The following is a 26,178-nucleotide window of genomic DNA, read 5'->3' as shown; positions in this document are numbered from 1 at the left end:
AAGGCGATGTGCACCCAGGTTAGAAAGCGCGGAGGACCCTGTGGTCTGGGGCGGAGCTGGAGCTGAGCACCAGGCTTCCCGAACTGGCTCAGGCTTCCGAGGGAGCAGAGGGAGGTAGGAGGTTCTGAGCAGGGCCCCGGGAGCTACGGTGTGAGCTTCTCTCTCCGGGGGTGCTGGCGCCCTGCCCTCCCCACAGACCAGCCGGACAACCCCAGTGAGGAGAACTGTGGAGTGATCCGCACTGAGTCCTCGGGCGGCTGGCAGAACCGCGACTGCAGCATCGCGCTGCCCTATGTGTGCAAGAAGAAGCCCAACGCCACTGCTGAGCCCATCCCTCCAGGTGAGCCAGGCACTGTGCCGCAGGGTGGGGAGGGGCTCCCGGGGCCAGGGACACAGCCACAGAGCCGTGGCAGGCCCAGCCTCTCCTCCGGTTACCACCACAGCACAAGGGGACTCTCTGATCCTCTGACTTTTATTTCATTGTTCAGTTAAAGTCTGAGCAAATTGGAATGTGTCATTAATTCATTTGGGGAGCATGTGCTGAGATCTGTGTTAAATGCTGGCAATACCCACTGTTCCCTCGTAGAGACCACAGTCTGCTGGAGGTGAAAGATATCTCAATGCACAATTAGACTATCCCAGGTCATGAGTAATTATAGAAATATGGATCAGTGTTAGAGGAGCATAGAGAAGAAACTGATTGAGCTTCTGAGAGTTAAGGAGGGGTTTATGGAAATAACATTTGATTTGGGCCTTTCAAATTGAGTGTAAGTTTAAAAGATATAAAGAGGTGTGGGGGAAGGGCATTCCTGGCAGAGGGAACAGCACATGCAAAGGTGTGGAGGCCTAGAAATACACTGCAGCTTTAAGGGGTGGTGAGTGATGGCCGGGCACCGTGGCTCACACCTATAATCCTAGCACTTTGGGAGGCCAAGGCAGGAGGATTGCCTGAGCTCAGTAGTTCAAGACCAGCCTGGGCAACATAGCGAGACCTTGTCTCTGCAAAATATTTTTTTAAAATTAGCTGAATGTGGTGATGCACTCCGGTCTACTAGGGAGGTTGAGGTGGGAGGATTGCTTGAGCCTGCAAGGTTGAGGCTGCAGTGAGCCTTGCTTGTACCACTGCACTCCAACCTGGGCAACAGAGCGAGACAAGACCCTGCCTCAAAAAAATAAAAAATAAAAAATAAATAAAAGAAAGAAAAAGAAAAAATGGATGGTGCCCGTTGCAGTTAGGGTATAGATTCTAACCACTTCAAGTATGGTCCTCCAACCAGCAGCACAGCATCCCCAGAGGGCTTGTTAGAAATGCACAGTCAGGCCCGCCCCAGAGTAATTGAATCAGAACCTGCATTTAACAAGATCCTCAGATGATTCATGTGCAGGTACAGTTTGGGAAGCCCTGGCTTAAACGGCATGGTGAAGAAAAGGCAGGTTGCAGCCAGTCTCTGCAGGGTCTTGGCTGCTGGGCCAAGTTTGGGTGGGGCCGGGTAGGCTGTGGGGAACCTTTGTAGGTGTTTAAGCCAGGGAGTGTCTGGTTCTCGTTTGTGATCATAGAGACAGCTTTAGGGGCCTCCTGGAGGAGTTGGGGCAATGGACAGGGCCTGCTTTAGGGATTCTGCCCCTTACTGCTGTGTGGCCCTGGGCAAGCAGCTTAGTCTCTGGGGTGCAGAGTCCTCATTGCAAATGGAGAATAAAGTCACCCCCCTTGCAAGGTTGTTGTGAGGAAGGCTGGAGATCTGGCCTGGCACAAAGGAGTTTTTCTGTAGTTGGCTGTGGATGTTTACTATGGTGTAGATTGGAGGGCACGTGCAGTTGCCTGGGAAGCTGTGGGGCGGTGAGGAGACTTTTACAAAGAAAACATGGCAACACACACACACACACACACACACACACACCACTAACCACAGACAGTAAAGAGCTTACAGAGCAAAACTTCTGCTCCTGACCATGGAAGTCTTGCCAAGGATCGACTCAGGACTGGTTTTTTGTTTGTTTGTTTGTTTTTTGTTTTTCTGAGACAGGGTCTCACTCTGTCACCCAGGCTGGAGTGTAGTGGTGCGATCTCAGCTCACCGCAACCTCCGCCTCTTAGGCTCAAGAGATTCTCATGCCTCAGCCTCCTGAGTAGCTGGGATTACAGGCGGGCATCACTACTTCCCAGCTAACTTTTGTATTTTTAGTAGAGATGGGGTTTCACCATGTTGGCCAGGCTGGTCTTGAACTCCTGACCTCAGGTGATCTGCCCACCTCGGCCTCCCAAAGTGCTGGGATTACAGGTGTGAACCACTGCACCCCGCCTTTTTATTTTTATTTATTTATTTTTTGAAACAGAGTCTTGCTCTGTTGCCCAGGCTAGAGTGCAGTGGCACAATCTCTGCTCAGTGCAACCTCCGCCTCCCGGGTTCAAGCGATTCTCATGCCCCAGCCTCCCGAGTAGCTGGGATTATATGCATGAGTGTGCCACCACGCCAGGCTAATTTTTTTGTATTTTTAGAAATGGGGTTTCACCATGTTGCCCAGGCTGGTCTCGAACTCCTGTCTTCAAGTGATTCACCCGCCTCGGCCTCCCAAAGTGCTGGAATTACAGGCGTGAGCCACGGCTCCGGCCTGATTCAGGACTGTTGACCACTGCTTTATCTCCCATTCCCTAAGGGGCCAGGAGCAGAAGCTTGAAACGTCAGCAGCCCGATCTAGGGCACCCCCACCTCTAGCTGGAGGGAGCCTTGGGCCGTAGTCTAGTCCTCCCAGAAGCAGCTTTCTGAAGGAAGGGGCCCGCTGGGAGTCCCGGGCATGGGCATGCCTAGCCTATCTGTGGCCCCTCACCAAGTCCTCTGTCCTCTGGGTCTTCCCGGACCTGCAGACAGATCTAAGGCCTCGAATTTCCGCCCCTCTGCCCAGCCCATATCTCTCTGCACGAGGCATATTCTAGGCGGTTTCTGCTTTCCCGGTCTCATCACTTAAGTCCTGTCATTTCGAAGGCAGGCGCCGTCGTGTTCCCAAAGCATCCACATTTCCCAAGCTCCCTTCCAGTCCTTGAGGCCCCTCGGGTCTCAGCAGCCACTAAAATCCGCTTGTCTGGGGCGGCAGCCTCAGGTCTTAGCTCATTGGCTAGCAAGAGATGATTGACAGGTCCTGAGCCAGAGAGCGAGCCCAATCGGGCTCTCAGCCCGCCCAGCTTTGCCGGGTCTCCAGGAGCAGGTGTGGCTGGACCACGGGAATCCCAGTCTGAGGCCGTGTTCTAGTGGGCGCGCGCTTTCCTGCCCGGTTAGGCAGAATTCTGCCCGAGCCTGACACTGTGGGTGGTTTGGTGAAGTCCTGTTTTCTCCTGCCAAGACCAAGTAAGGGCTTGTTTGCCTCAGCTGCCCTCGGACCCCAACCCCTAGAAGGTGAACCTGAAAGGCACGGAAGTCGGGGCAAGGGAGAGCCTGGGACGGGTGGATTTCTCAGCCCTGGGGTTCAGGGTTAGGAGTTAGGAGGCGGGAAGGAGTCCCAGCTGGGGGATGGGGCCGATCTGTAGTGACTTTGAGCACCTCCTAATGTTCTCGGCTGCCCACCCACCAAGACCTTAGATTCCTGGTGGGCCTGCCTGGGCCCCATTAGTGGCTCAAGGTCCCGTTTCCCTATTTTCTCCCTCCTGGGCTGCCCAGACCTGCACAGAGTGGGTGCTCAATATATGTTATTTGAGAGAATAACAGTGGTTCCATTTACTAGGCAGGGTGGCCATAAGCCAAGCTTGAATCTCATAGCAGGGAACCCCATTTACAGAGGGAGAAACTGAGGCTCATGGGGCTGGTTTGTCCTGACTTTCTACCCATCGTTTATTGACTGATTCATTGATGCGTTGATTGAGATAAGGTCTTGCTGTGTCGCCCAGGCTGGAGTGCAGTGATGCAATCATGGCTCACTGCAGCCTTGACCTCCCCGGGTCAAGTGATCCTCTCACCTCAGCCTCCTGAGTAGCGGGACCACAGGCGCACATCACCATGCCTGGCTAATTTTTTATTTTTTATAGCAATGGGGTCTCCCCTTTGTTGCCCAGTCTGTTCTTGAACTACTGGGCTCAAACAATCCTCCAGCCTTAGCCTTCCAAAGTGCTGGGATTACAGGCCTGAGCCACCATGCCTGGCCCACCCATCATATTCTGAGAGCCACAGCCAGAGGAACTGTTCTGTCCTGGGTGGAATCTGCCACCACGACTTGGGTCTCTGCCCCGGGGCTCCAGCAGCCCTGTAAAGTTTTATTTTTTTAGCATTTCCAAGACCTGTGGTGGGGACTGGAATTGATCTGGGAGAGTTTGGAGAGGAGGTGACTTGGAGGCCTCGCCTGTGTTGACGTCAACCCAGTGGGTTGGTGCCCAGACTGGGCGGCTCAGTCCCTGAGCAGCAGCCTCATGGGTCTCTGCAGACAGGTGGGCCAATGTGAAGGTGGAGTGCGAGCCGAGCTGGCAGCCCTTCCAGGGCCACTGCTACCGCCTGCAGGCCGAAAAGCGCAGCTGGCAGGAGTCCAAGAAGGCATGTCTACGGGGCGGTGGCGACCTGGTCAGCATCCACAGCATGGCAGAGCTGGAATTCATCACCAAGCAGATCAAGCAAGGTGAGGAGCTGCCCGCCCACATGTCTGGGTGGAGGGCAGGGCCTCCCACTGCCCCACCCATCCTGCCCAGGAGCCTCAGAGAATGTTCCTTCCTCCCTACTGGTGGCTGAGGCTGACCTCTCAATGTCTTCTCTCCCCTCCTCTCCTGCCGCACCCCCAGAGGTGGAGGAGCTGTGGATCGGCCTCAACGATTTGAAACTGCAGATGAATTTTGAGTGGTCTGACGGGAGCCTTGTGAGCTTCACCCACTGGCACCCCTTTGAGCCCAACAACTTCCGGGACAGTCTGGAGGACTGTGTCACCATCTGGGGCCCGGTGAGATCTCCCTCTCCCTATCACAGGGCCACAAAATACACCCCCAACCTCCAGGTGCGACCCCAGCTGAAGGACATCCTAGTTACTATCAGTACCTGTCTGGAAACTCTTACCTCTCAGCAGTCCCCCTCCTCCCCACCAATGCCTTCCCTTCCACATGAGAGACTGCCGGGGCTTGAATCCCACCTCCACCTCCAACTAGCCAAGTCACCTTGGGCAAGTTACTAGAGGGTCATAGGGGAGATCAGAGGAGTTAATTCTCGTGAAACCTTAGGCACAGTGCCTGGCGCATTCTTGGTCTCCTCCCAGCTGCCCTTCCCTGCCAGAAGGTGGCATCAGAACCCACATTATGTGCAGATACTTTGCAAGCAGGGCTGCACTCTGCCAGCCCTTGCCCCCGGTGATCTACCCAGTCCAGGGTCCTATCATCTCAAGAGATTGTTGAGTTATGACAATTTGCCATGGTTTGGGCTTAGATGTGGTATAAGTGAAGGAATTGATGCAGGGCTTCAAGCAGAGATGAAAGACCCTTTAAAAAGGGACAAAGCCAGCTGAGTGTGGTGGCTGATGCCTATAATCCCAGCACGTTGGGAGGCTGAGGCAGGCGGATCACTTTAGGTCAGGAGTTCGAGACCAGCCTGGCCAACATAGTGAAAACCCGTCTCTACTAAAAATACAAAAATTAGCCAGGCATGGTGGCAGATGCCTGTAATCCCAACTACTCGAGAGGCTGAGGCAAGAGAATCTCTTGAACCTGGAAGGCGGAGGCTGCAGTGAGCTGAGATTGAACCACTGCACTCCAGCCTGGGTGACAGAGCAAGACCCTGTCTCAAAATAAAATAAAATAAAAATAAAATAAAATAAAATAAAAATAAAATAAAAAGGAGAAAGCCATAGGGACACAGATCACCCTTCCTAGGGACAGACAGGATGTTCTGCTGTCACATACTGCAAACAATGCTGGGGACTGTAGTGGCAGTCATTTGCCTTAGGGGATGCTATTTAAGAATTTTAAAACAATTATGTATTGAGTATCTACCATGTGCCAGGCATTTTTCTGGGTGCTAGGATACACAAACACGCCTGCCCTCAGGATGGAGCTTAGAGGCAGACATACTGCTGGCTGGGGGCCTGTAGATACTGGGGAGGGTGAAGACAGAAGCAGGGGCCGAGGACTAAATTCCTCCTCAGCTTCATCAGCTGAGATTCTGGTCAGGGCACACTGGCCTCTGCTCACTCTGGCCCTGCAGGCACTAGCTAGACGCCTTGGGAATCCCAGCTGTCTATCCTGCCATCAGTTACTCTAACAATCTTAGCCAGTTTGTTTTTGATATTTATAAAACGAGTTATCAATAATTAAAAGGACGCCTTTCCTTTTTGTTTTTTTGAGACAGAGTTTCACTCTGTCGCCCAGGCTGGAGTGCAATGGCACAATCTTGGCTCACTGGAACCTCTGCCTCCCAGGTTCAAGCGATTCTCCTGCCTGAGCCTCCCAAATAGCTGGGATTACAGGCATGTGCCACCACGACTGGCTAATTTTTTGTATTTTCAGTAGAGATGGGGTTTCACCATGTTGGCCAGGCTGGTCTTGAACTCCTGACCTCAAGTGATCCGCCCACCTCGGCCTCCCAAAATGCTGGGATTATAGGCGTGAGCCACCGCGCCGGGCCAGGATGCCTTTCCCATTTAGACAATGCTTGTTAAGTTTCAAGGCGTTTGCACATGAACTGCTTGTGCTCTCATCCACCCTGTGAGGCTTATGGGTTCATCCCGCCTTCCCCATTGCACAGCTGGGACACAGAGATGTCAGAATCACACAGCAAGTCAGAGACAGGGCCAGCTCTAGGAACCAGATTCCAAGAAGGATTTGGGAGATTTATGGGGAGGTGGGGGTTGAGATTCTTCCTCACCCTGTGTCCCTAGGAAGGCCGCTGGAATGACAGTCCCTGTAACCAGTCCTTGCCATCCATCTGCAAGAAGGCAGGCCAGCTGAGCCAGGGGGCCGCCGAGGAGGACCATGGCTGCCGGAAGGTGAGGGTGTTTCTGGAGCTGCCCTGAGTGGGGCCACCAGTCAGAGGGGCTACCAGGGGAGGGATGGATGGATGAACTCCTGCTGCCTCGCATGGCATCGCCCTCGAGTTGGCACCCCCTTCCCTGAGCTCTCCAAACTGCTCCTATCTTGAAGGAGTGATACTGGATGGGATGGGACGGGTGGGCGCTGTTGGGAGGAAGCAGAGCTCCCCGCCCCCAGCCCAGTCCTGAGTCCCTCCCCATGGGGGAAGCCACTTCCTCGAGACAGCAGAGAACAGGGAGGTGGGGGCTGGTCTACCCCCACCTCCAGCCTAGTCATGTCAAGCAGTGGCTGCCGAAGTGAAGTGTGGCCCCTATGCACCCCCAGTCCTGCCTTCCCCTTCCTCTGCCGTCTGACACAGGGCGTGTGCTGGTCTGTCTCCCCTGGAGGAGTAAGGCCACTCAGGGTGGGGCTGCACCTTCCCCCTCCTTGTGTTCCCAGCCCCAGTGGGCTTCTAGAGGATGTTCAGGGAGGTTGGGGGCGGGGGGTCAAGGAATGAAAGCTGTATAAGTGAGTGGCGGGGGGTGAGTGACTGAGGGTGTGAGGGAGTGACAGACCCTCTCCCTCCTCCAGGGAGTGGAGCAGGGGTGCAAATGCTGTGATGGGTGCGGGGAGCTTGCTTCTAAAAGACACTGCTTGGCCCTTGGCCCCTCCCAGCAGCCCCTTGCAGCCAGGTTGGCTCCTCACTCTGTTTTCCTTTGGATTAAGCCCCTACCACACCCACCTGGACCCCAAAGCCTCCCCCAGAAAATGAGCAGGAAACACTAACAGGCATGGCCCCATGGGGGAGGAAGCAGAGGGGAGAGCAGAGCCCGGCTGCAGAGTCTGTGGGCTGGCAAGGACAGTGCCTGGCCCAGGGGCTGTGTCATGGCTGCGAAGATCGTGAAGGGAGGAGTAGAGAGGAATTACCAACTTCTCTGGCACCAAGGCCAGCCTGGAATTTGTGTGGGGAGTGTTGAGGGTCCATGGTTAACAGCCCAGGATCACCAGGGGTCTTAGCACACCCCCTGCTAGCAGATGAGGCCCCCATCACACATACCACATCTGCTTCTCTTCTGCCTTGGCTCCTGCCAGCCTCGCCTGCGAGGGTCTCGTCTCTGAGCCCCTCCTGCCATCCCCGGGCCAGGAGCGTCCTGTGCCGACTCCAGCTTTGCCAGGCCCCCGAGGACTGCCCATCCCCTCTCCGTCCTGGCAGCTCTCCCCAGCTTTTAGCTGTGGTTTCCCAGCCAACAGTAATTTCCCCACTGTGTCTCTTGGTTTAAATGCCCAAGAGAGGAGCCTGAAGGGCCATTCATCTTCCCGAGCCAGGTCACTGGCCGGTCGCTGGCGGCCTGCCGGCCAGCCACGCTGGGGCTGGGCCTCCACCCCAGCTTCCACAGCTGTGGGTGATGGCAGAGGGGGAGTGTGGAGAAACGAGGTGCAGAACACAGCCCAGGACTCAAACCAGTCCCCTCCGTCCTGAGCACGTTCAGTGAGGTCCCTGATGGCATCTCCCACCGCAGGATTTATGGGTGAGGGTGGAGAGTCATCCTCACTACAGACACCCCTCTTCTGTCCACTCTTGAGCCAGGGTTGGACGTGGCACAGCCCATCCTGCTACTGGCTGGGAGAGGACCAAGTGACCTACAGTGAGGCCCGGCGCCTGTGCACCGACCATAGCTCTCAGCTGGTCACCATCACCAACAGGTACAGCAGGGGCGGGTGCCCTGACTAGCCCTTGCCCCTGTCTGGGCCTAATGTGGCCCCTCCAGCAAACAGGGTAGCATCCCACCATCCTGCCCAGAGGGACCTGGAGTCCTTTGAACCTCAGTGGGCTCCAGGGCATTTTAAAATCTTGTCAGAAGAATGACTACCACTTGTTAAGTGACCCCAGTGTAGGGCAGGGCCCGGGCAGGCACAGGTGTGGGCTGGATACTTGAGGAAGAGAGGCCTTGGTTGTGTCTGATTTTCTCTACCTTCTTCTTAGCAAGGCAAGGGGTGCAGAGAGTAGAAGGGGCAGCTGGGGGTTCCATAAATCAGCTGCAGGGCTCCCAGGGGTCCCTGCTTTCTTGAGCAAGTTATTGGTCGGGGGCAGCACCCGAGATCCCACGGTAGGGCGTCTGGCCTGTGGCTGGGGGATTGGGAAGGGGGGAGATCCCTGCCCTGACCAGCCCGTCTCCTGAAGGTTCGAGCAGGCCTTCGTCAGCAGCCTCATCTACAACTGGGAGGGCGAGTACTTCTGGACGGCCCTGCAGGACCTCAACAGCACCGGCTCCTTCCGCTGGCTCAGTGGGGATGAAGTCATGTACACCCACTGGAACCGGGACCAGCCCGGTGAGCCCCTTCTTTGACTTGCCTTGGTGAAGCGAGGAGGGAGGCTGGGGTGGACTGTCCTTGACAGCACCGAGCCCCAGGGCTTCCCCATAAACAGATCACTGGTGCACTGTGGTGTAGCGGCTATGAGCACAAGCTCTGAAACCAAACTGCCTGGCTCCGATCCTGACTCTGCCATCTATTAGCTGTGCATCCTCTGAGCCTCAGTTTTCTCATCTGTCCAATGGGGATAATGATCCTTTCCTCATAGGGATGACATGAGTCTTAAATATGCGTAAAGTGCTAATGTGTGTAAAGAGTTAATGTGTGTAAAGTGTCTAGATTACTTCTCTATCTGGGCTCACAAAAAAGGAACAAATAATCTCTTCTCTATCTGGACTCATTTAAAAAATGTGTTTAGAATACTGAGCGCAATACAAGTGCTTGTTATTACTATTATTACCATTTCACATTCACTATCTTTCTAACCCTTTCAATAACCTGATGAGGTAGACGATGAAGCAGGCTCAGTGAGGTTAAGCAGCTTGCCTGAGCCCTCACAGTGGGTGAACGCAGAGCCAGGGCTCTGCCTCCATTCCCTTCCTCCCTCCTGGCTCCAACCCCAGAGAGCATGTCTCTGCAGAGGTGGCCAAGCTGGTTCCCAGTGTGAGGGCTGTGCTGGTGCCCTGCCGGGATGTGAGGGAGGACCGGACTATGAATCCGTCTCAGAGCCTGGGTCTCCCTTCCCTCTCCTTCAGGGTACAGCCGTGGGGGCTGCGTGGCCCTGGCCACTGGCAGCGCCATGGGGCTGTGGGAGGTGAAGAACTGTACCTCGTTCCGGGCCCGCTACATCTGCCGGCAGAGCCTGGGCACTCCAGTGACGCCAGAGCTGCCTGGGCCAGATCCCACACCCAGCCTCACTGGCTCCTGTCCCCAGGGCTGGGCCTCGGACCCCAAACTCCGGTATTGCTATAAGGTAGGGCAGCCTGTTGGCCAGGTGGGGGGCAGGGGGAGGACAGGAGCAAAGAGACAGTTTGCGTGGAGGTTCCAGTGGGACCAGCCACAATCCAGAGACACACCAGACTGCAGACGGGTGATTTCTGGTGAGACTTGTCCATGGAATCTGGAGGCCTGGTGCTCAATAATCATTTGAGGAATTGAGGGAACCACAGATCATTGATTTCAGAGGTTCCCAAATGTTGGGGCCAGCCTAGCTGTTCTTCAGAATTGCTTGGGGAACCTGATAAAAATAAAATCTTGGCTGGGCGCGGTGGCTCACGCCTGTAATCCCAGCACTTTGAGAGGCCGAGGCGGGCAGATCACGAGGTCAGGAGATCGAGACCATCCTGGCTAACACGGTGAAACCCCGTCTCTACTAAAAATACAAAAAATTAGCCAGGCATGGTGGCGGGCACCTGTAGTCCCAGCTGCTCTGGAGGCTGAGGCAGGAGAACGGCGTGAACCCGGGAGGTGGAGCTTGCTGTGAGCTGAGATTGCACCACTGCACTCCAGCCTGGGCAACAGAGTGAGACTCCGTCTCAAAAATAAATAAATAAATAAATAAAAATAAAAAAAAATCTAGGCTGTCATGATGGAGATTTAGATTCATTAGGTCTGGATTGGGCCTGGTAATCTGTATTTTTAACCACTCTAGGTTTGGGAGCCACTGGCAGAATCCAAAGTCTTTTATTATGCACAGAAACTGAAGTCTAGGGAGAAGAAGGGACTTAGCCACGTTAAACTGTGGCTCTGCTGGGATTAGAGCCCGGGTCTCCCTGCTGGTCAGGGGATGGGGCTCAGGGGCACTCTCCAGGAGGTGACTATGCCAGCTTCCCTCCCCGGACCTCATCTGCAGATGAACAGGATTGTCCTTAGCTAGCCTGAGCCCCCTGTCCAGTGAGGCTCCAGCCCCCTCCTCTGCCATGGTGGGAAAGGCAGTAGGTGCCCCCTGAGGGGTGGGCCAGTGGGGACAGCTTAGACAGCTGGACTCTGCCCCTGCAGGTGTTCAGCTCAGAGCGGCTACAGGACAAGAAGAGCTGGGTCCAGGCCCAGGGGGCCTGCCAGGAGCTGGGGGCCCAGCTGCTGAGCCTGGCCAGCTACGAGGAGGAGCACTTTGTGGCCAACATGCTCAACAAGATCTTCGGGTACTGAGCCGGGCTGAGGCGTGGTAGGAGGGCACCTGCGCACGTGTAGGAGCAGGCATGGCCGACAGACCTTGGTTTTGTTGGGCGAGAGGGGGATGGCAGAGTGTGGGTGACCCCAGGGAGGCCTGCACCTGCTGCTGGTGCCAGGACCATCTTGTCCTCACTCAAGTAGCCATGGTGCCCTGGCGTCTTGGGAGAACACGCTGGTGTGATCCATGCACTCATAGGAGACTGTGTATTGCTCACCATCATCCCCCCAGCAATGCTCCAACAGACCCACAAACTTACATATGTACCCCCCACCCCATTGCAAAATCTCCCACACGCTGGTCCTGGCAAGTGTTTCCCCTTACCTTACACCATCCCACAATGACCCATGCTCCTCAATCAACAGTTTTTCCTGAGAGATAGGAGGAGAAAGACCACAGCTGTGAGGATTTGCCCATGGGCATCCCTCGAGACACCACCTCTGTCCTGGGGTCTGAGCATCAGCACCTGGAATCCCCTAGCACTGGGAAAATCCAGATGGATCCGGGCTTCCTGATAGCTTAATTGAAGGGATTGCTCCTCTCAGCAAACATTGAGATTACATTATTTGACTCATAATTACAATAGCTCATGGTCATCACTTCTCACCAGGTACCAGGCACTGTGCTAAACATATAATCCTCACTGAAGCCTCCCGACAACCCTGTGGAGTAGATGTTAACCCCTGACCCTTATGGGTTGATTGAGAGGTTATTTGCCCAAGTTCATGGGTGAACGGATACTTGAATCCAGGTTTATTTAACTCCAGAGCCGTAGATCCCTGCCACCTGCTCATCTGAACTTCCTAAACTCCGTAAAGTAAAAGCCTGCAGAATCTTGCTGGGCCGGGCACCCCCACCCAAAAGGAACCCAAACGAAGGGGAGGGGCCACTGCCCCTTGAGTGGATGGCTTGGTCCAGCTGTCCCCAGCTCTGTCTTGGGGGAGAACTTTACCGAAGTGACCTCAACGCTGTATCGATGGGTCAATGTGAAGCCCAGATGGAGAGGCCCCAGGCCCTGGGGGCTACCCCGGTCACAGCTGCAAGGGACAGGGGGCACGTTTGGGTCCCTGCCCCTCTCACTTCCCATCTCTTCCTTCCCCACTCCTGGGTTGTGCTGAAGTGAATCAGAACCCGAGATCCACGAGCAGCACTGGTTCTGGATCGGCCTGAACCGTCGGGATCCCAGAGGGGGTCAGAGTTGGCGCTGGAGCGACGGCCTAGGGGTGAGGGGGCCTGGGGTATTTGGGACAGTGAGGCAGGGAGCTTGGTGGGCGGGGCCTGTTTGGGGCGGGGCCTGGAGGTGGGCGGGTTTTCTTGGGGGCCGGGCCCCTGGTCGGAGCCGGCTTCAGGAAAGCAGGTCCGAGAGGGGTCATCTGGCCCCGGGTGAGAATTCCCAGCTCAGGCCAGGCCTCTTGTTCACCTGTTCTGGGCATGGGGGCGGCCTGCACCTTGCGCCTCACATTTCTCTTCCCTCCACCCGCCTCCTCCAGTTCTCTTACCACAATTTCGACCGGAGCCGGCACGACGACGACGACATCCGGGGCTGTGCGGTGCTGGACCTGGCCTCCCTGCAGTGGGTGGCCATGCAGTGCGACACACAGCTGGACTGGATCTGCAAGATCCCCAGAGGTTGGCTGGAGTGGCGCTGGGGGACGCGGGCTGGAGCGAAGGGTGGCGGGGCCGGGAATTCCAGGGAGGGTCTCCTTTCCTCACAATGTCTTTGTCCTTGTTCCCCTAGGTACGGACTTGCGGGAGCCCGACGACAGCCCTCAAGGTGAGGACCGCCCCCAGCCCATCCCGCTACCCATCGCGTGGGAGGGGGCGTCAACTCTGGGGTAACGCCCGAGAGGCCTGAATGAAACGGGGGTGGAGGGATGAGGAGTTCTGGTCGAGAGAAGGGGGACGGGGTTGGCTCGGATGGAGACAGCCGCAGCCCTGTTTGCTTCCGTCTGGGAGGCGAGGCAAGCCTGGAGCCTGGGGCCTGGCACGGTGCCTGCCTGGGTCTGGTGTGCCCGCAGGCTTGCCTGCTGCCGCCTGGCTCTGCCCGGCCCTGCCGCGCCCGCCTCCGGGGCCTGGCGTGCAACCTCGGCCTGGCCGCCGCTCCCACGCCCGCGCTGCTCCTGCAGGCCGACGGGAATGGCTGCGCTTCCAGGAGGCCGAGTACAAGTTCTTTGAGCACCACTCCACGTGGGCGCAGGCGCAGCGCATCTGCACGTGGTTCCAGGCCGAGCTGACCTCCGTGCACAGCCAGGCGGAGCTAGACTTCCTGGGCCACAACCTGCAGAAGGTGGGCATTGGATGGAGCAGGGGGCTGCAGGCTGGGGGAGGGCAGGCCCGGGATGAGGGCAGGGGGCTGCCTACCCACACCTGTCCGCCTGGCTTCTCCAGTTCTCCCGGGCCCAGGAGCAGCACTGGTGGATCGGCCTGCACACCTCTGAGAGCGATGGGCGCTTCAGGTAGGAACCCAGGCAGGCAGCAGATGTGGAAGGGGGCTGGCTGTCCACACACTGAGCACAGAGACAGACTTGCATTTGAATCCAGCCCTGCCCCTTGCTGGCTGTGTGGCCTTGAGCAAGCGATTTAACTTTTCTGGGCCTTGATTTTCTCATCTGAAAATGGGAATATGAGGCCTGCCTGGTAAGATTTTTGTGAAGATTAGAAATAACATATGTGAAGTTCTTACGCAGCATCCGGCACATTAGTTACTACATAATGGCAGCTCCTGTTATGTCTGGTGTCATTCATCATGACTAAGTCCCTCTCGGGAAGTGGGCAGAACATATGATGATCCGGGGGCCTCTTTGTATTTGGTGCCTACTTACCATGCACTGGGGGGCTTGAGGCAGGAAGGACCAGGAGCACCTGGGAATCAGAATTTGAGCTTGTCTTTGCCCTTTGGCCTTCCTGCCCTGGAGTCCTCAGGCTTCTTTTCTGGAGCAGCAAGTGTCCAGGGACAGCTGGGGCCTTATCTAAAGGCACCAGGTCCTTGGGTCTGTGACTGCCCTGAACTCAGTAGCCCCACTCCTCAGCCTACAGCCACTAAACCCCAGAACCTGGGCCCTTCTCTGCCCCCATTTCTGTATCCAGTGGAGGCCCACCCAGGGCCGGTGCTGGAGTTACCTCTGCTCCATGCCATTGCAGATGGACAGATGGTTCCATTATAAACTTCATCTCCTGGGCACCAGGCAAACCTCGGCCTGTCGGCAAGGACAAGAAGTGCGTGTACATGACAGCCAGCCGAGGTGAGGGCAAGGTGGGGGCAGAGTGCGCAGTCAGCTGTGCAGAGGGTTGATGTTGGGCAAGCCTGGGCGGAAGTCATCAGTCTCTTCTCCTTCTCTTTGTTCCCACAACCCAATAAAGGCTAAACTCAGCGAGGGGTGGGCCTGTCTCCATGGTCCAGAAGACTTGAGTTCGGAGCTGGACACAGGCCCTGAGCCTCTGCCCAGCCTCCTCTCAGGGCATGAGGCTGAGTGTGCTGCCAGCCATGCCCTGCCCTGCTCTGCCCTGGGGGTGACTGCCCTCCCCTCCCCTTTCCGCAGAGGACTGGGGGGACCAGAGGTGCCTGACAGCCTTGCCCTACATCTGCAAGCGCAGCAACATCACCAAAGAAACACAGCCCCCAGACCTGCCAACTACAGCCCTAGGGGGCTGCCCCTCTGGCTGGATCCAGTTCCTCAACAAGGTAGGAAGTGGCAAGGGGGCACCCAAGGGAGTCACGGGAGAGGATGTGAACAGGGGCTGAGCCTCAGGAGTCCTGGCCTTTTGGCAGCACCAAACTCATGGCCTCTTGCCTGTACCCACCAACTTCTCTTTCACCTGGCCCCAGTACCAGGGCCAGACTCCTTGGAAAATGACTCAGTGTAGTAGCACCTTCCAATCCTCCGGGAAGCAAGGTTGTCCAAATAATTTGGAGAGTTTTCTAGATCAGTGATTGCCAAAGATTTTTTTTTTTTTTTTTTTTTTTTTTTGAGAAGGAGTTTCACTCTTGTCACCCAGGCTGGAGTGCAGTGGCATGATCTCGGCTCACTGCAACCTCTGCCTCCTGGGTTCAACCAATTCTCCTGCCTCAGCCTCCCGAGTAGCTAGGATTACAGGCACCTGCCACCACGCCTGGCTAATTTTTGTATTTTTAGTAGAGATGGGGTTTCACCATGTTGGCCAGGCTAGTCTCGAACCTCTGAACTCAGATGATCACTGCCTTGGCCTCCCAAAGTGCTGGGATTACAGATGTGAGCCACCGCGCCCGGCCTGATTGCCAAAGACTTTGATAATGAACTCCTATTAGCAAAACAAAATATTGAGCTTACATAACCAAACTATGTGTGTGTACATTTAACTTATATATGTATAATATGTGTGTGTAAATAAAACCTACTTCCATACTAAATGACTAATATTATATATAGTAAAATATGTATAAGAACAAAAGAGTATAAAACATTAGCTAACGATTTTTAAATACTTTTAAGTTTAAAACATTTTTTTGGCTGGGCGTCGTGGGTCACACCTGTAATCCCAGCACTTTGGGAGGCTGAGGCAGGAGGATGACTTGAGCCCAGGAGTTCGAGACCAGTCTGGGCAACATGGAGAGACCACGTCTCTACAAAAAATAGAAAAATTAACCAGGTGTGATGGTGCACACCTGTAGTCCCAGCTACCCAGGGGGTGGGAAGTGGGAGGATCCCCTGAACCCAGGAGCTAGAGGCTTCAATGAGCCGTGGTCATGCCACTGTATACCAGCCTAGGCAATGGAGTGAGACCCTTTCTCAAAAAAAAAAAAAAAAGATCAATTATAATAATTATTGTTTAATATGCTCACTTTGGCAGCACATGTGTGAAAAGTGAAACAATACAGAGAAGATTAGCATGGCCCTGCACAAGGATGCTATGCAAATTCCTGAAGGTTCCATATGTTGTGTAGTTCATGAAAGTTGAAGGTTGTTCAACGAAAAAATTATTGTTTAAATAATTTTAATAAGACCAATGTGATTGCATATACTTCATGTTTTTAAAAAATCTTAGTCCGACACTTTAAGACCCATGACTCACAGGTCTAACGTGTTGGAAATCCAAATTATTTCAAAACATGCATTTCATGGTGGCTATAGATTAAAGATGCCTCACAAAGACAAATAGATTGAAGTGAAAAAAGTTCGTCCATCATTGGCTGGGCTTTCTAAATAATTCTCCCCATTTTTAGTCCTTCTACCAATTAAACATTTTTGTTTAAAAATTGGCTAGTAGGCTGGGAGGCTGAGCCCTGGGAGGATCACTTGAAGCCAGGAGTTCGAGACCAACCTGGGCAATGTAGCAAGACCCCATCTAGAAAATTCTTTTTCCAAGTGTTTCGAGTGTGCAGGTAGGAAAGCTTGGGGCACTAAAACTAATCACTATGGATGTATTTCTAAACATGTTTTCAAAACACCCCCTCCATAGTGTGAGTTTCTTCCCCACAGTCGTTATTTTTCCATGCACAGGCTGATGTATTAGACCTGATTAGTCCTTCATTGTTTTTACCTAGCGACTGACAAAGAGTTCATAGCAGGAAGAGAAGGTTGTCATTTTCCTTGTAATGTGCCAGGGTCATTGGTATTAATCTCAAGCCATGGCTTCTTTGCGGGGACATTTTAAGAACACTTAGCCCCATTGTGAAGATTAGATTAGTTAACACTGAATAATATAATCCACAAATCCTTGTCATACACAGGAAGGCAGCCAGCCTCTTAGTGTCATGGATCTCCTGCCCTCCTCAGAATATTCAAAAGAACATTACACAGCCAGGCACAGTGGCTCATGCCTGTAATCCCAGCACTTTGGGAGGCCGAGGCAGGTGGATCGCCTGAGGTCAGGAGTTCGAGACCAACCAGGGCAACATGGCAAAACCCTGTCTCTACTAAAAATACAAAAAATCATCTGGGCATGGTGGTGGACGCCTGTAATCTCACCTACTCAGGAGGCTGAGGCAGCAGAATCGCTTGAACCTGGGAGGCAGAGGTTGCAGTGAGCCGAGATCGTGCCACTGCACTCCAGCCTGGGCGAGAGATTGAGACTGTCTCAAAACAAAACAAAACAAAACCCACAAAAAACAAATTACACCTCTTCTACCTTAAAAAATTAAGGCATGTATATTATTAAAACTTTGGAAAATACAGAAGAGAAACCAAAACTCATCCAACACTCTCCAGAGATCACAGCTATCAATATTTGTTATTCTCCTTCCTGCCTTTTTCCATGGAATTGAGCTCATACTAAATAATATAATTTCCTACCCAACTCTTCTTTCTCTGTATCATATTTTGAGTATCTCTCATGTTATAAAGTTTTTCCAAAAACTTGTTCTTTTTCCACCCACTTTTTAAACAGAATATATTTTATATATGTAATAGGTCCCATTCTTAATCATCATTGTCAAGATACCAGTTACTCTCCTACCCTGTGGAAAGTTCTGTTTGTTTTTGTTTTTGAGACAGAGTCTTGCTCTGTCCAAAAACTGCTGGAGTATGGTGGTACCATCATGGCTTACTTACTGCAGCCTCGACTTCCTGGGCTCAAGTGATCCTCCTGCCTCAGCCTCCTGAGTAGCTGGCACTACAGGCTCATGCCACCATGCCCAGCTAATTTTTCTATTTTTTTTTGTAGAGATGGGGTTTTGCCATGTTGTCCAGGCTGGTTTTGAACTTCTGGGCTCAAGTGATCCTCCTGCCTTGGCCTTCCAAAGGGCAGGGATTACGGGTGTGAGCCACTGTGCCTGGCCTGTGGAAAGCTCTGGAAGTATGCTAGGGTGTTCACTCCTTCACTGCCTGCCCTCACCCATCTTGCTTTACTAGTTCTGTGCCCTTCTTCGTGTCCCTATAGCATTTGGATGTAGGTAAAGCATTTATGGCAGCTGTCCCCAACCTTTCTGGCACTAGGGACTGGTTTCTTGGAAGACAATTTTTCCACATACTGGGGGAGGGGAGGGATGGTTTTGGGATGAAACTGTTCCACCTCAGATCATCAGGCATTAGAGTCTCATATGGAGCACGTAACCTAGATCCCTCGCATGTGCAGTTCATGGTAGGGTTCACACTCCTATGAGAATCTTGGCTGGGTGCGGTGGCTCACGCCTATAATCCCAGCACTTTGGGAGGCCTAGGTGGGCAGATTACCTGAGGTCAGGAGTTTGAAACCAGCCTGGCCAACATGGTGAAACCCTGTCTCTACTAAAAATACAAAAATTAGCCAGGTGTGGTGGTGGGCGCCTGTAATCCCGGCTACTTGGGAGGCTGAGGCAGGAGAATAGCTTGAACCTGGGAGGTGGAGGTTGCAGTGAGCCGAGATTGCGCCATTGCACTCCAGCCTGGGCAACAAAGCAAGACTCCATCTCAACAACAACAACAAAGAATCTAATGCCCCTGCTGATCCGACAGGAGGTGGAGCTCAGGCTGTAATGCCCCCTCGCCCTGCTGCTCACTTCCTAAGAGGCCAGGGACCCCTGGTTTGTGGGACAGCCTCTTCCACTAGCTTTAAGCTCCTGAAGGGCAGGGCCACTAGCACCTGCCATACCCCTTAATACACTTGCACGTGGCAGGGATGCCCTGAGTGTCGGCTGGACTGAGCTGAATACCCTCTCCCTTTAGTTGTCACTTCTTGCTGGTGCTGGTGTGACCTTGCTGCTTCCAAGTTTATGATGAATTCTACTCGTTATTTAAGTTGGGCCTCAGCATGGCTCTGAAACTAATTCTGTGAAACCAAATCCTTGAACTTTGTGACAGACCTCCAAAAATCTGCATTATTTCTGGGCTGACAATTTTTTACCCCAAATCTGCCATCTGCATCAGTAAGGATGGTGCTGGAGCTAATTATTAATAGTCACAGCTCTCACTTGTTAAGTGCCTACTGTGTCATGTACTGTTATCTTTAATCCTTAAAATGATCCCCAAAGACAGGCTTTGTATCACCACTTTACAGAGGTGTAAGTTGAGGCCATAAGGTTGTCAGAGCTGGAATCTGACATCTCCCCCTTACCTGAATCCCACCCCTGACTTTATGACTCCAAAGCTTCCCTACACCCTTTCTTTTCTTTTTCTTTTCTTTTCTTTCTTTCTTTCTTTTTTTTTTTTTTTTGAGACAGAGTTTCGCTCTTGTTGCCCAGGCTGGAGTGCAATGGCGTGATCTCAGCTCACTGCAACCTCCACCTCCTGGGTACAAGTGATTCTCCTGCCTCAGCCTCCCAAGTAGCTGGGATTACAGGCATGTGCCAACACACCCGGCTAATTTTATATTTTTAGTAGAGACGGGGTTTCTCCATGTTGTTGGTCAGGCTGGTCTCGAACTCCCGACCTCAGGTGATCCACCTGCCTTGGCCTCCCAAAGTGCTGGGATTACAGGTGTGAGCCACCGTGCCTGGCCAACACCCTTTATTTTCCATCACACTGCCTCTGAGCAGAAAATCATCAGATATTCATTTTCTTAAGAAAGAGTCTTCACTTGATGAGAGATTTCCTACCCAGGGCTTTTGTTTGTTTGTTTTGAAACCTTATGGAGCTAATGAAAGTGGGAAAAGAGAAATGTAAAATTACAGAGTTAGAAACTGCTGCTAATAGATCATTCAACAATAGAGATAAAAGTGTCCTAGGGCTGGGCGTGGTGAAACCCCATCTCTACTAAAAATACAAAAAATTAGCCGGGCGTGGTGGTGGGCCCCTGCAGTCCCAGCTACTCAGGAGGCTGAGGCAGGAGAATGGTGTGAACCCAGGAGGCGGAGCTTGCAGTGAGGGGAGATGGTGCCCCTGCACTCCAGCCTGGGAGACAGAGCGAGACTCCATCTCAAAAAGAAAAAAAAAGGTGTCCTAGAGATGATCATGTAAGTTCAAAGGGCAAGATAACGGATGTCAGATAACACTTGGACGGGTGTTTAGCAGAAAGCAAGATAGGTCCTTGTCCCCATCTTCCTCGTGCTTGGCCTAGGCACTGTTGTCATAGCCTTTGATGGCCCAAAGAAATCCTCCCATTTAAAGATCCCCTGGAGTGTGGGCAGGTGTGTGTGAATCTGCAGTTCCAAGCTGGGAGGTGCTGGAGGCTGCCCCAAGGAGACCCAGCTGTCCTGGTTCTCAGATACTGTTCTCTCCCAGCCCTCAAAGGCCCCCCAGGACCTGCTGCTGAGGGGCGCGCAGCGGCCTTTCCGGGTGTGTGGATGGGGAGGTGGGGCTGGCCATTACATCCCCACCTCTGCCCCACAGTGTTTTCAGGTCCAGGGCCAGGACCCCCAGAGCCGGGTGAAGTGGTCAGAGGCACAGTTCTCCTGTGAACAGCAAGAGGCCCAGCTGGTCACCATCACAAACCCCTTAGAGCAAGGTAGGGCCAGCCTATGGGGAGCCCCCAGTATCCTCTGACACTGTCCCCCCAAATAGCTATGGCAGAGTCACTCATAAATATCTTCTGGGGACCGTAGCATTCATCACAGCCAGCCTGCCCAATGTGACCTTTGACCTTTGGATTGGCCTCCACGCCTCGCAGAGGGACTTCCAGTGGGTGGAGCAGGAGCCTCTGATGTATGCCAACTGGGCACCTGGGGAGCCCTCTGGCCCTAGCCCTGCTCCCAGCGGCAACAAACCGGTGAGGATGCCCTCCCTGTTCCCCTTCGCACCCCACTGCCCTAAGCCTGTGGGGCTGCCTTTGTCCCAGTGTCTCCCCTTGCCCCGGGGTCTCCTTTCTTCCAGCCTCTTTGCTCACATTGCAGCCTTTTGGGGACAGTAGCACAGGGAGGCAGCTGCTGGGGCTTCCCTGAGCAGCTCCCTCCCCCCAGACCAGCTGTGCGGTGGTCCTGCACAGCCCCTCAGCCCACTTCACTGGCCGCTGGGACGATCGGAGCTGCACGGAGGAGACCCATGGCTTCATCTGCCAGAAGGGCACGGGTATGTGTCACTAGTCACCTGGGAAACCCCAGCGGGGCCCTGGCACTGGGCTGGATGCTGGGACCATGCCAGGAGGAAGGAATCATGGTTCCTGGCAGAGCGGGACTCTGCTTGGGAAGCAGATGGGCAGAAAGGCAAGGTGCCAATAAGATGGAAAAGCAGTAGCACCCACGGGTCTCAGGATGAAGATTTGGGGGTATGGAGGGCTCGTTGGGTTGGGGGGAGAGCTAGACGCTGGGCTGCATGGAGTGCTGGCACATGTGGCGTCAAGGACCCTGAGGTTCCAGGTCCAAGACACCTTTAGCTCCATGCGTAGGTGGCCTCTGCCCTGGGTTCCTTGGGTAGGAGGAGGTCAAGGCCCTCGCCTCCCTGTCCATTTGTTAGCAAACACCTATTATTAATAATATCAGGGCTGACACCTACCAAGCCTTGGTCTGAGCCAAGTGCCGAGCCTGGTGGAGACCTGGTCTTTGCCTGGTGTCCGGCCTTCTCCTGGCCTTGTGCCTGGGAATGGGGTGAGGGAAGCAGAGCCCAGCCTGAACCCTGACCCCTTCCCTGTAGACCCCTCCCTGAGCCCGTCCCCAGCAGCGCTGCCCCCCGCCCCGGGCACTGAGCTCTCCTACCTCAACGGCACCTTCCGGCTGCTTCAGAAGCCACTGCGCTGGCACGATGCCCTCCTGCTGTGTGAGAGCCGCAATGCCAGCCTGGCCTACGTACCCGACCCCTACACCCAGGCCTTCCTTACGCAGGCTGCCCGAGGGCTGCGCACGCCGCTCTGGATCGGGCTGGCTGGCGAGGAGGTGGGCTCACGATGCTGTTGCCCTGGGCCCCAGCCTTGCCCGGGTTCCCCTCCCTGCCCCTTCCTGGCCCCACCTTATCCGCACCCTATCCTGACTATTCCCTTCATCCTACCCCATGGCCCCCCATGCCCAGGGCTCTCGGCGGTACTCCTGGGTCTCAGAGGAGCCACTGAACTACGTGGGCTGGCAGGATGGGGAGCCCCAGCAGCCGGGGGGCTGTACCTACGTGGATGTGGATGGGGCCTGGCGCACCACCAGCTGTGACACCAAGCTGCAGGGGGCTGTGTGCGGGGTTAGCAGTGGTGAGTGCCCACCTGCCAGGACGGGGGTGTGGGCAAGGTGTTGGTGGCCCCGGGGAGGGTGCTGGGCCACTTCTTAATCCTGTACCCCCACAGGGCCCCCTCCTCCCCGAAGAATAAGCTACCATGGCAGCTGTCCCCAGGGGCTGGCAGACTCCGCGTGGATCCCCTTCCGGGAGCACTGCTATTCTTTCCACATGGAGCTGCTGCTGGGCCACAAGGAGGCACGACAGCGCTGCCAGAGAGGTGGGTGACCAGGCCAGAGCCCACACATGGTGGGCAGGTGGCACCTCCTCTCGTGGGCACTCAGATCCATGAGTACATCCCCACACTGATCTCTACCCATAGGCAGCACTTACACAAGATGCCCTCATGCTGTCACATGCAGAGGCCATACATGACGCTATATGTGCATATGCTGCCCCCCATACACTTGCACACGTGCACACACACACACACACACATGAATCCACAGACTCCACACCATCCTCTACTCAGGCTGCAGAGAAGAGGGCTGGGGCAGCTCTGGGGGGCTCTGCCCCCGCCGGAGACCCATCCGCCCTGACGTGGGCCTTCTTTGCATCCAGCGGGCGGGGCAGTCCTGTCTATTCTGGATGAGATGGAGAATGTGTTTGTCTGGGAGCACCTGCAGAGCTATGAGGGCCAGAGTCGGGGCGCCTGGCTGGGCATGAACTTCAATCCCAAAGGTGGGTGCCCTGTGTATGGGGTGGGGAGATCAGGCCTCAGGCTGTAAGGGGCTGCCCTCCACTCTGCCCTGAGCCTTGCCCTGGGGCTTGTCAGGGGACGGGGAGTTGGTTCTAGAACACGCCTGCTCTCCTCCACCTACTCCTGCCCCACCTTGTCCCTGCTCCCTCAGCGTCTTCTTTCCCACAGGAGGCACCCTGGTCTGGCAGGACAACACAGCTGTGAACTACTCCAACTGGGGGCCCCCGGGCTTGGGCCCCAGCATGCTGAGCCACAACAGCTGCTACTGGATTCAGAGCAACAGCGGGCTGTGGCGCCCCGGCGCTTGCAGCAACATCACCATGGGTGTCGTCTGCAAGCTTCCTCGTGGTGAGCGCCAGGCAGGCCCACGCTCAGCCTCCTTCCACCCTGTGCCGCTGGTCCTGGGCTGGGGCTGGGGGCTGCTACACAACTGCAGGGGGCACAGCTGATGGGAAGGCCTGAACAGACCAGACTGCGGGCAGCTGGGACCCCCAGGATAAATTAGTCTGTGGGATGGACTGGACCTGAAACTTATCATCTAAACTAGACCACAAGGCTTGGGGGTCAGCAACCCCCTGTCACTTCGTAGTGGTCAAGGGCATGGACAAAGTTCCAGTCCTGGTCATGTCACTTACCAATGGTGTGACCTTGGGCAGAGTCTGTGGCCTCAGTTTCCTCATATGTCAAATGGTAATAGTAGTAGTCCCAGACTGATGTGGTGGCTCATGCCTGTAATCCCAGCACTTTGGGAGGCTGAGGTGGGTGGATCACTTGAGGTCAGGGTTTCAAGACCAGCCTGGCCAACATGGTGAAACCCTGTCTCTACCAAAAAGTACAAAAATTAGCCGGGCGTGGTAGCACATGCCTATAGTCCCAGCTACTGGGGAGGTGAGGCATGTGAATTGCTTGAACCCTGGAGGTGAAGGCTGCAGTGAGCCGAGATCACACCACTGCACTCCAGCCTGGGCAACAGAGCAAGACCCTGTCTCCAAAAAAAAAAAAAAAAAGTCCCGACCTCCTAGAGTGCTAGTGAAGATGAGGTGAGTTAGGGAAGGGGCCGACACCCAGGCCTCCCACGAGGGCTGGGCTGAGACCCAGCTGAGTGCAGCATGGCGTTTTCCCTTTCTGGGGGAACCTGAAGTCTTGTCACTTGGGCCTGTGCCCCCACAGTAACCAGAGGTAGGATGGGAGGGGGAGCTAGAGCCTCTTTCTCCCCAGACCTCCCGGCCCAGGCCTGTGTGCTTTGTATGTTTACTTAAATGATTGTTATGATGATCACCGCTATTATTAACTGGCCCCCTCCTCTTGCCCACAGCTGAGCAGAGCAGCTTCTCCCCATCAGGTGAGTGAAAGGCAGTGCCCCCAGGTGGGCAGGCAGGAAGCGCTGCTGGGCCTGACGCCCACTTGGCCTTTCACGCACACTTGCCTTGGCAGCACTTCCAGAGAGCCCGGCGGCGCTGGTGGTGGTGCTGATGGCGGTGCTGCTGCTCCTGGCCTTGCTCACTGCGGCCGTCATCCTTTACCGGAGGCGCCAGAGCATCGAGCGTGGGGCCTTTGAGGGCGCCCGCTACAGCCGCAGCAGCTCCAGCCCCACCGAGGCCACTGAGAAGAACATCCTGGTGTCAGACATGGAAATGAATGAGCAGCAAGAATAGAGCCAGGCGCGTGGGCAGGGCCAGGGCGGGAGGAGCTGGGGAGCTGGGGCCTTGGGTCGGTCTGGCCCCCCACCAGCTGCCTGTCCAGTTGGCCTATGGAAGGGTGCCCTTGGGAGTCGCTGTTGGGAGCTGGAGCTGGGCAGGGCCTGGGCTGGTGGGGTGCCACCCTCCCACAAGGGCTGGGCTGAGACCCAGCTGAGTGCAGCGTGGCGTTTCCCTTTCTGGGGGGGCCTGAGGTCTTGTCACCTGGGCCTGTGCCCCCACAGTAACCAGAGGTAGGATGGGAGGGGGAACGAGAGCCTCTTTCTCCCCAGAGCCCCCGGCCCAGGCCTGTTGATCCGCACCCCAGGACCCCCTTCTTTGCAGAGCCTGAGGAGCCTCCCGTGTCCCCTTGGGCAGATCTGTTGCATCTCTCTTCCCACCTGGCAGCCTCAGCTCTGTGCCCCTCACCCTGCTCCCTCTCGCCCCTTCTCCCCCACCCCTTCCTTCTGAGCCGGGCCCTGGGGATTGGGGAGCCCTCTTGTTCCTGGTGAGGGTCAGCTGAGGGGGCTGAGCATCTATCACTCCTGTGCCTGCTGGGGTGGCTGTGGGGCCTGGCAGGAGGGGCCTAGGTGGGTTGGGCCTGAGAACCAGGGCACGGGTGTGGTGTCTGCTGGGCTGGAGACAAGACTGGGGAGAGACACCCCAACCTCCCAGGGTGGGAGCTGGGCTGGGCTGGGGTGTCATCTCCTGCCGGGTGGGGGAGGGCTCTGCCCCTGGAAGAGTCCCCTGTGGGGACCAAAATAAGTTCCCTAACATCTCCAGCTCCTGGCTCTGGTTTGGAGCAAGGGGAGGGGTTGCCAGAGTCCTGGGGGCCCCAGAGGAGCAGGAGTCTGGGAGGGCCTGGAGGTCCCACCCTCTAGTGGATCCAGGAGGAGCACCACCCGAGCCCTGGAGTGGCCCAGTACCCTTCCAAGAGGCCACAGTCCCAGCCAGGATGAAGTATGCGGCCCATCCTGGTGTGACAGCGTGGGACAATGTGAACATGGACTGGAAGACATGGCCCTTTCTCTGTAGTTGATTTTTTAAATGTGCCATTATTGTTTTTAAAAAAAAAGGAAAAAAGAAAAGCAAACAAATAAAACACCTTTAAGAGGCTTGAAAGAGAAGGTTCTGCCTTGTCCTGTGGTGAGCCTGCTTCTTCACGTCTGTCCCTTTGGAGATAACTGTCGTTTTGGAGCTTACACCACAGGTGTTTTCTGCAGCTGGCCATTTTGCGTCTGTCTCTGGGCCTCTAGGGGACACTCTCACCCCAGATCTTCTTCAGGAGCTCACCCCTCTGCGCCTGCGCCCCGCTCTCTCTGTTCCTGGGGGCTT

The 26,178-nt window shown here is 55.0% G+C and overlaps 1 protein-coding gene and 1 non-coding gene across 3 annotated transcripts in view; both read left to right on the top strand.

Annotated features, from left to right (window-relative positions):
• Window positions 1–25,970, top strand: part of MRC2 (mannose receptor C type 2) — a 63,939-nt gene extending 37,969 nt beyond the window's left edge. The window contains exons 6-31 of one of the 2 annotated variants that reach the window (XM_030800544.1): window positions 197–340; window positions 4,407–4,595; window positions 4,756–4,910; window positions 6,834–6,941; window positions 8,552–8,667; window positions 9,146–9,294; window positions 10,032–10,249; window positions 11,275–11,417; window positions 12,567–12,669; window positions 12,937–13,075; window positions 13,185–13,220; window positions 13,573–13,733; window positions 13,835–13,902; window positions 14,588–14,688; window positions 14,986–15,128; window positions 20,668–20,782; window positions 20,880–21,043; window positions 21,234–21,342; window positions 21,904–22,142; window positions 22,276–22,444; window positions 22,538–22,687; window positions 23,029–23,148; window positions 23,336–23,515; window positions 24,483–24,509; window positions 24,602–24,828; window positions 25,137–25,970. In XM_030800544.1, the coding sequence (XP_030656404.1) occupies window positions 197–340; window positions 4,407–4,595; window positions 4,756–4,910; window positions 6,834–6,941; window positions 8,552–8,667; window positions 9,146–9,294; window positions 10,032–10,249; window positions 11,275–11,417; window positions 12,567–12,669; window positions 12,937–13,075; window positions 13,185–13,220; window positions 13,573–13,733; window positions 13,835–13,902; window positions 14,588–14,688; window positions 14,986–15,128; window positions 20,668–20,782; window positions 20,880–21,043; window positions 21,234–21,342; window positions 21,904–22,142; window positions 22,276–22,444; window positions 22,538–22,687; window positions 23,029–23,148; window positions 23,336–23,515; window positions 24,483–24,509; window positions 24,602–24,822 (3,467 nt within the window). In that variant the 3' untranslated portion in view covers window positions 24,823–24,828; window positions 25,137–25,970. Of the gene's footprint in view, window positions 1–196; window positions 341–4,406; window positions 4,596–4,755; window positions 4,911–6,833; window positions 6,942–8,551; window positions 8,668–9,145; window positions 9,295–10,031; window positions 10,250–11,274; window positions 11,418–12,566; window positions 12,670–12,936; window positions 13,076–13,184; window positions 13,221–13,572; window positions 13,734–13,834; window positions 13,903–14,587; window positions 14,689–14,985; window positions 15,129–20,667; window positions 20,783–20,879; window positions 21,044–21,233; window positions 21,343–21,903; window positions 22,143–22,275; window positions 22,445–22,537; window positions 22,688–23,028; window positions 23,149–23,335; window positions 23,516–24,482; window positions 24,510–24,601 lie in introns of both variants that reach the window. The other variant, XM_030800543.1, reaches the window with a different exon arrangement.
• LOC115831583 lies at window positions 16,258–16,363 on the top strand. Its single transcript, XR_004027113.1, has one exon. It is a non-coding gene; the product is annotated as a U6 spliceosomal RNA (small nuclear RNA).
• Window positions 25,971–26,178: the final 208 nt, after the last annotated feature.

This window comes from Nomascus leucogenys, chromosome 19 (genome assembly GCF_006542625.1).
Source record: "Nomascus leucogenys isolate Asia chromosome 19, Asia_NLE_v1, whole genome shotgun sequence".
Classification (NCBI taxonomy): Eukaryota; Metazoa; Chordata; class Mammalia; order Primates; family Hylobatidae; genus Nomascus; species Nomascus leucogenys.
This window is presented reverse-complemented; position numbering and strand designations above follow the sequence as displayed.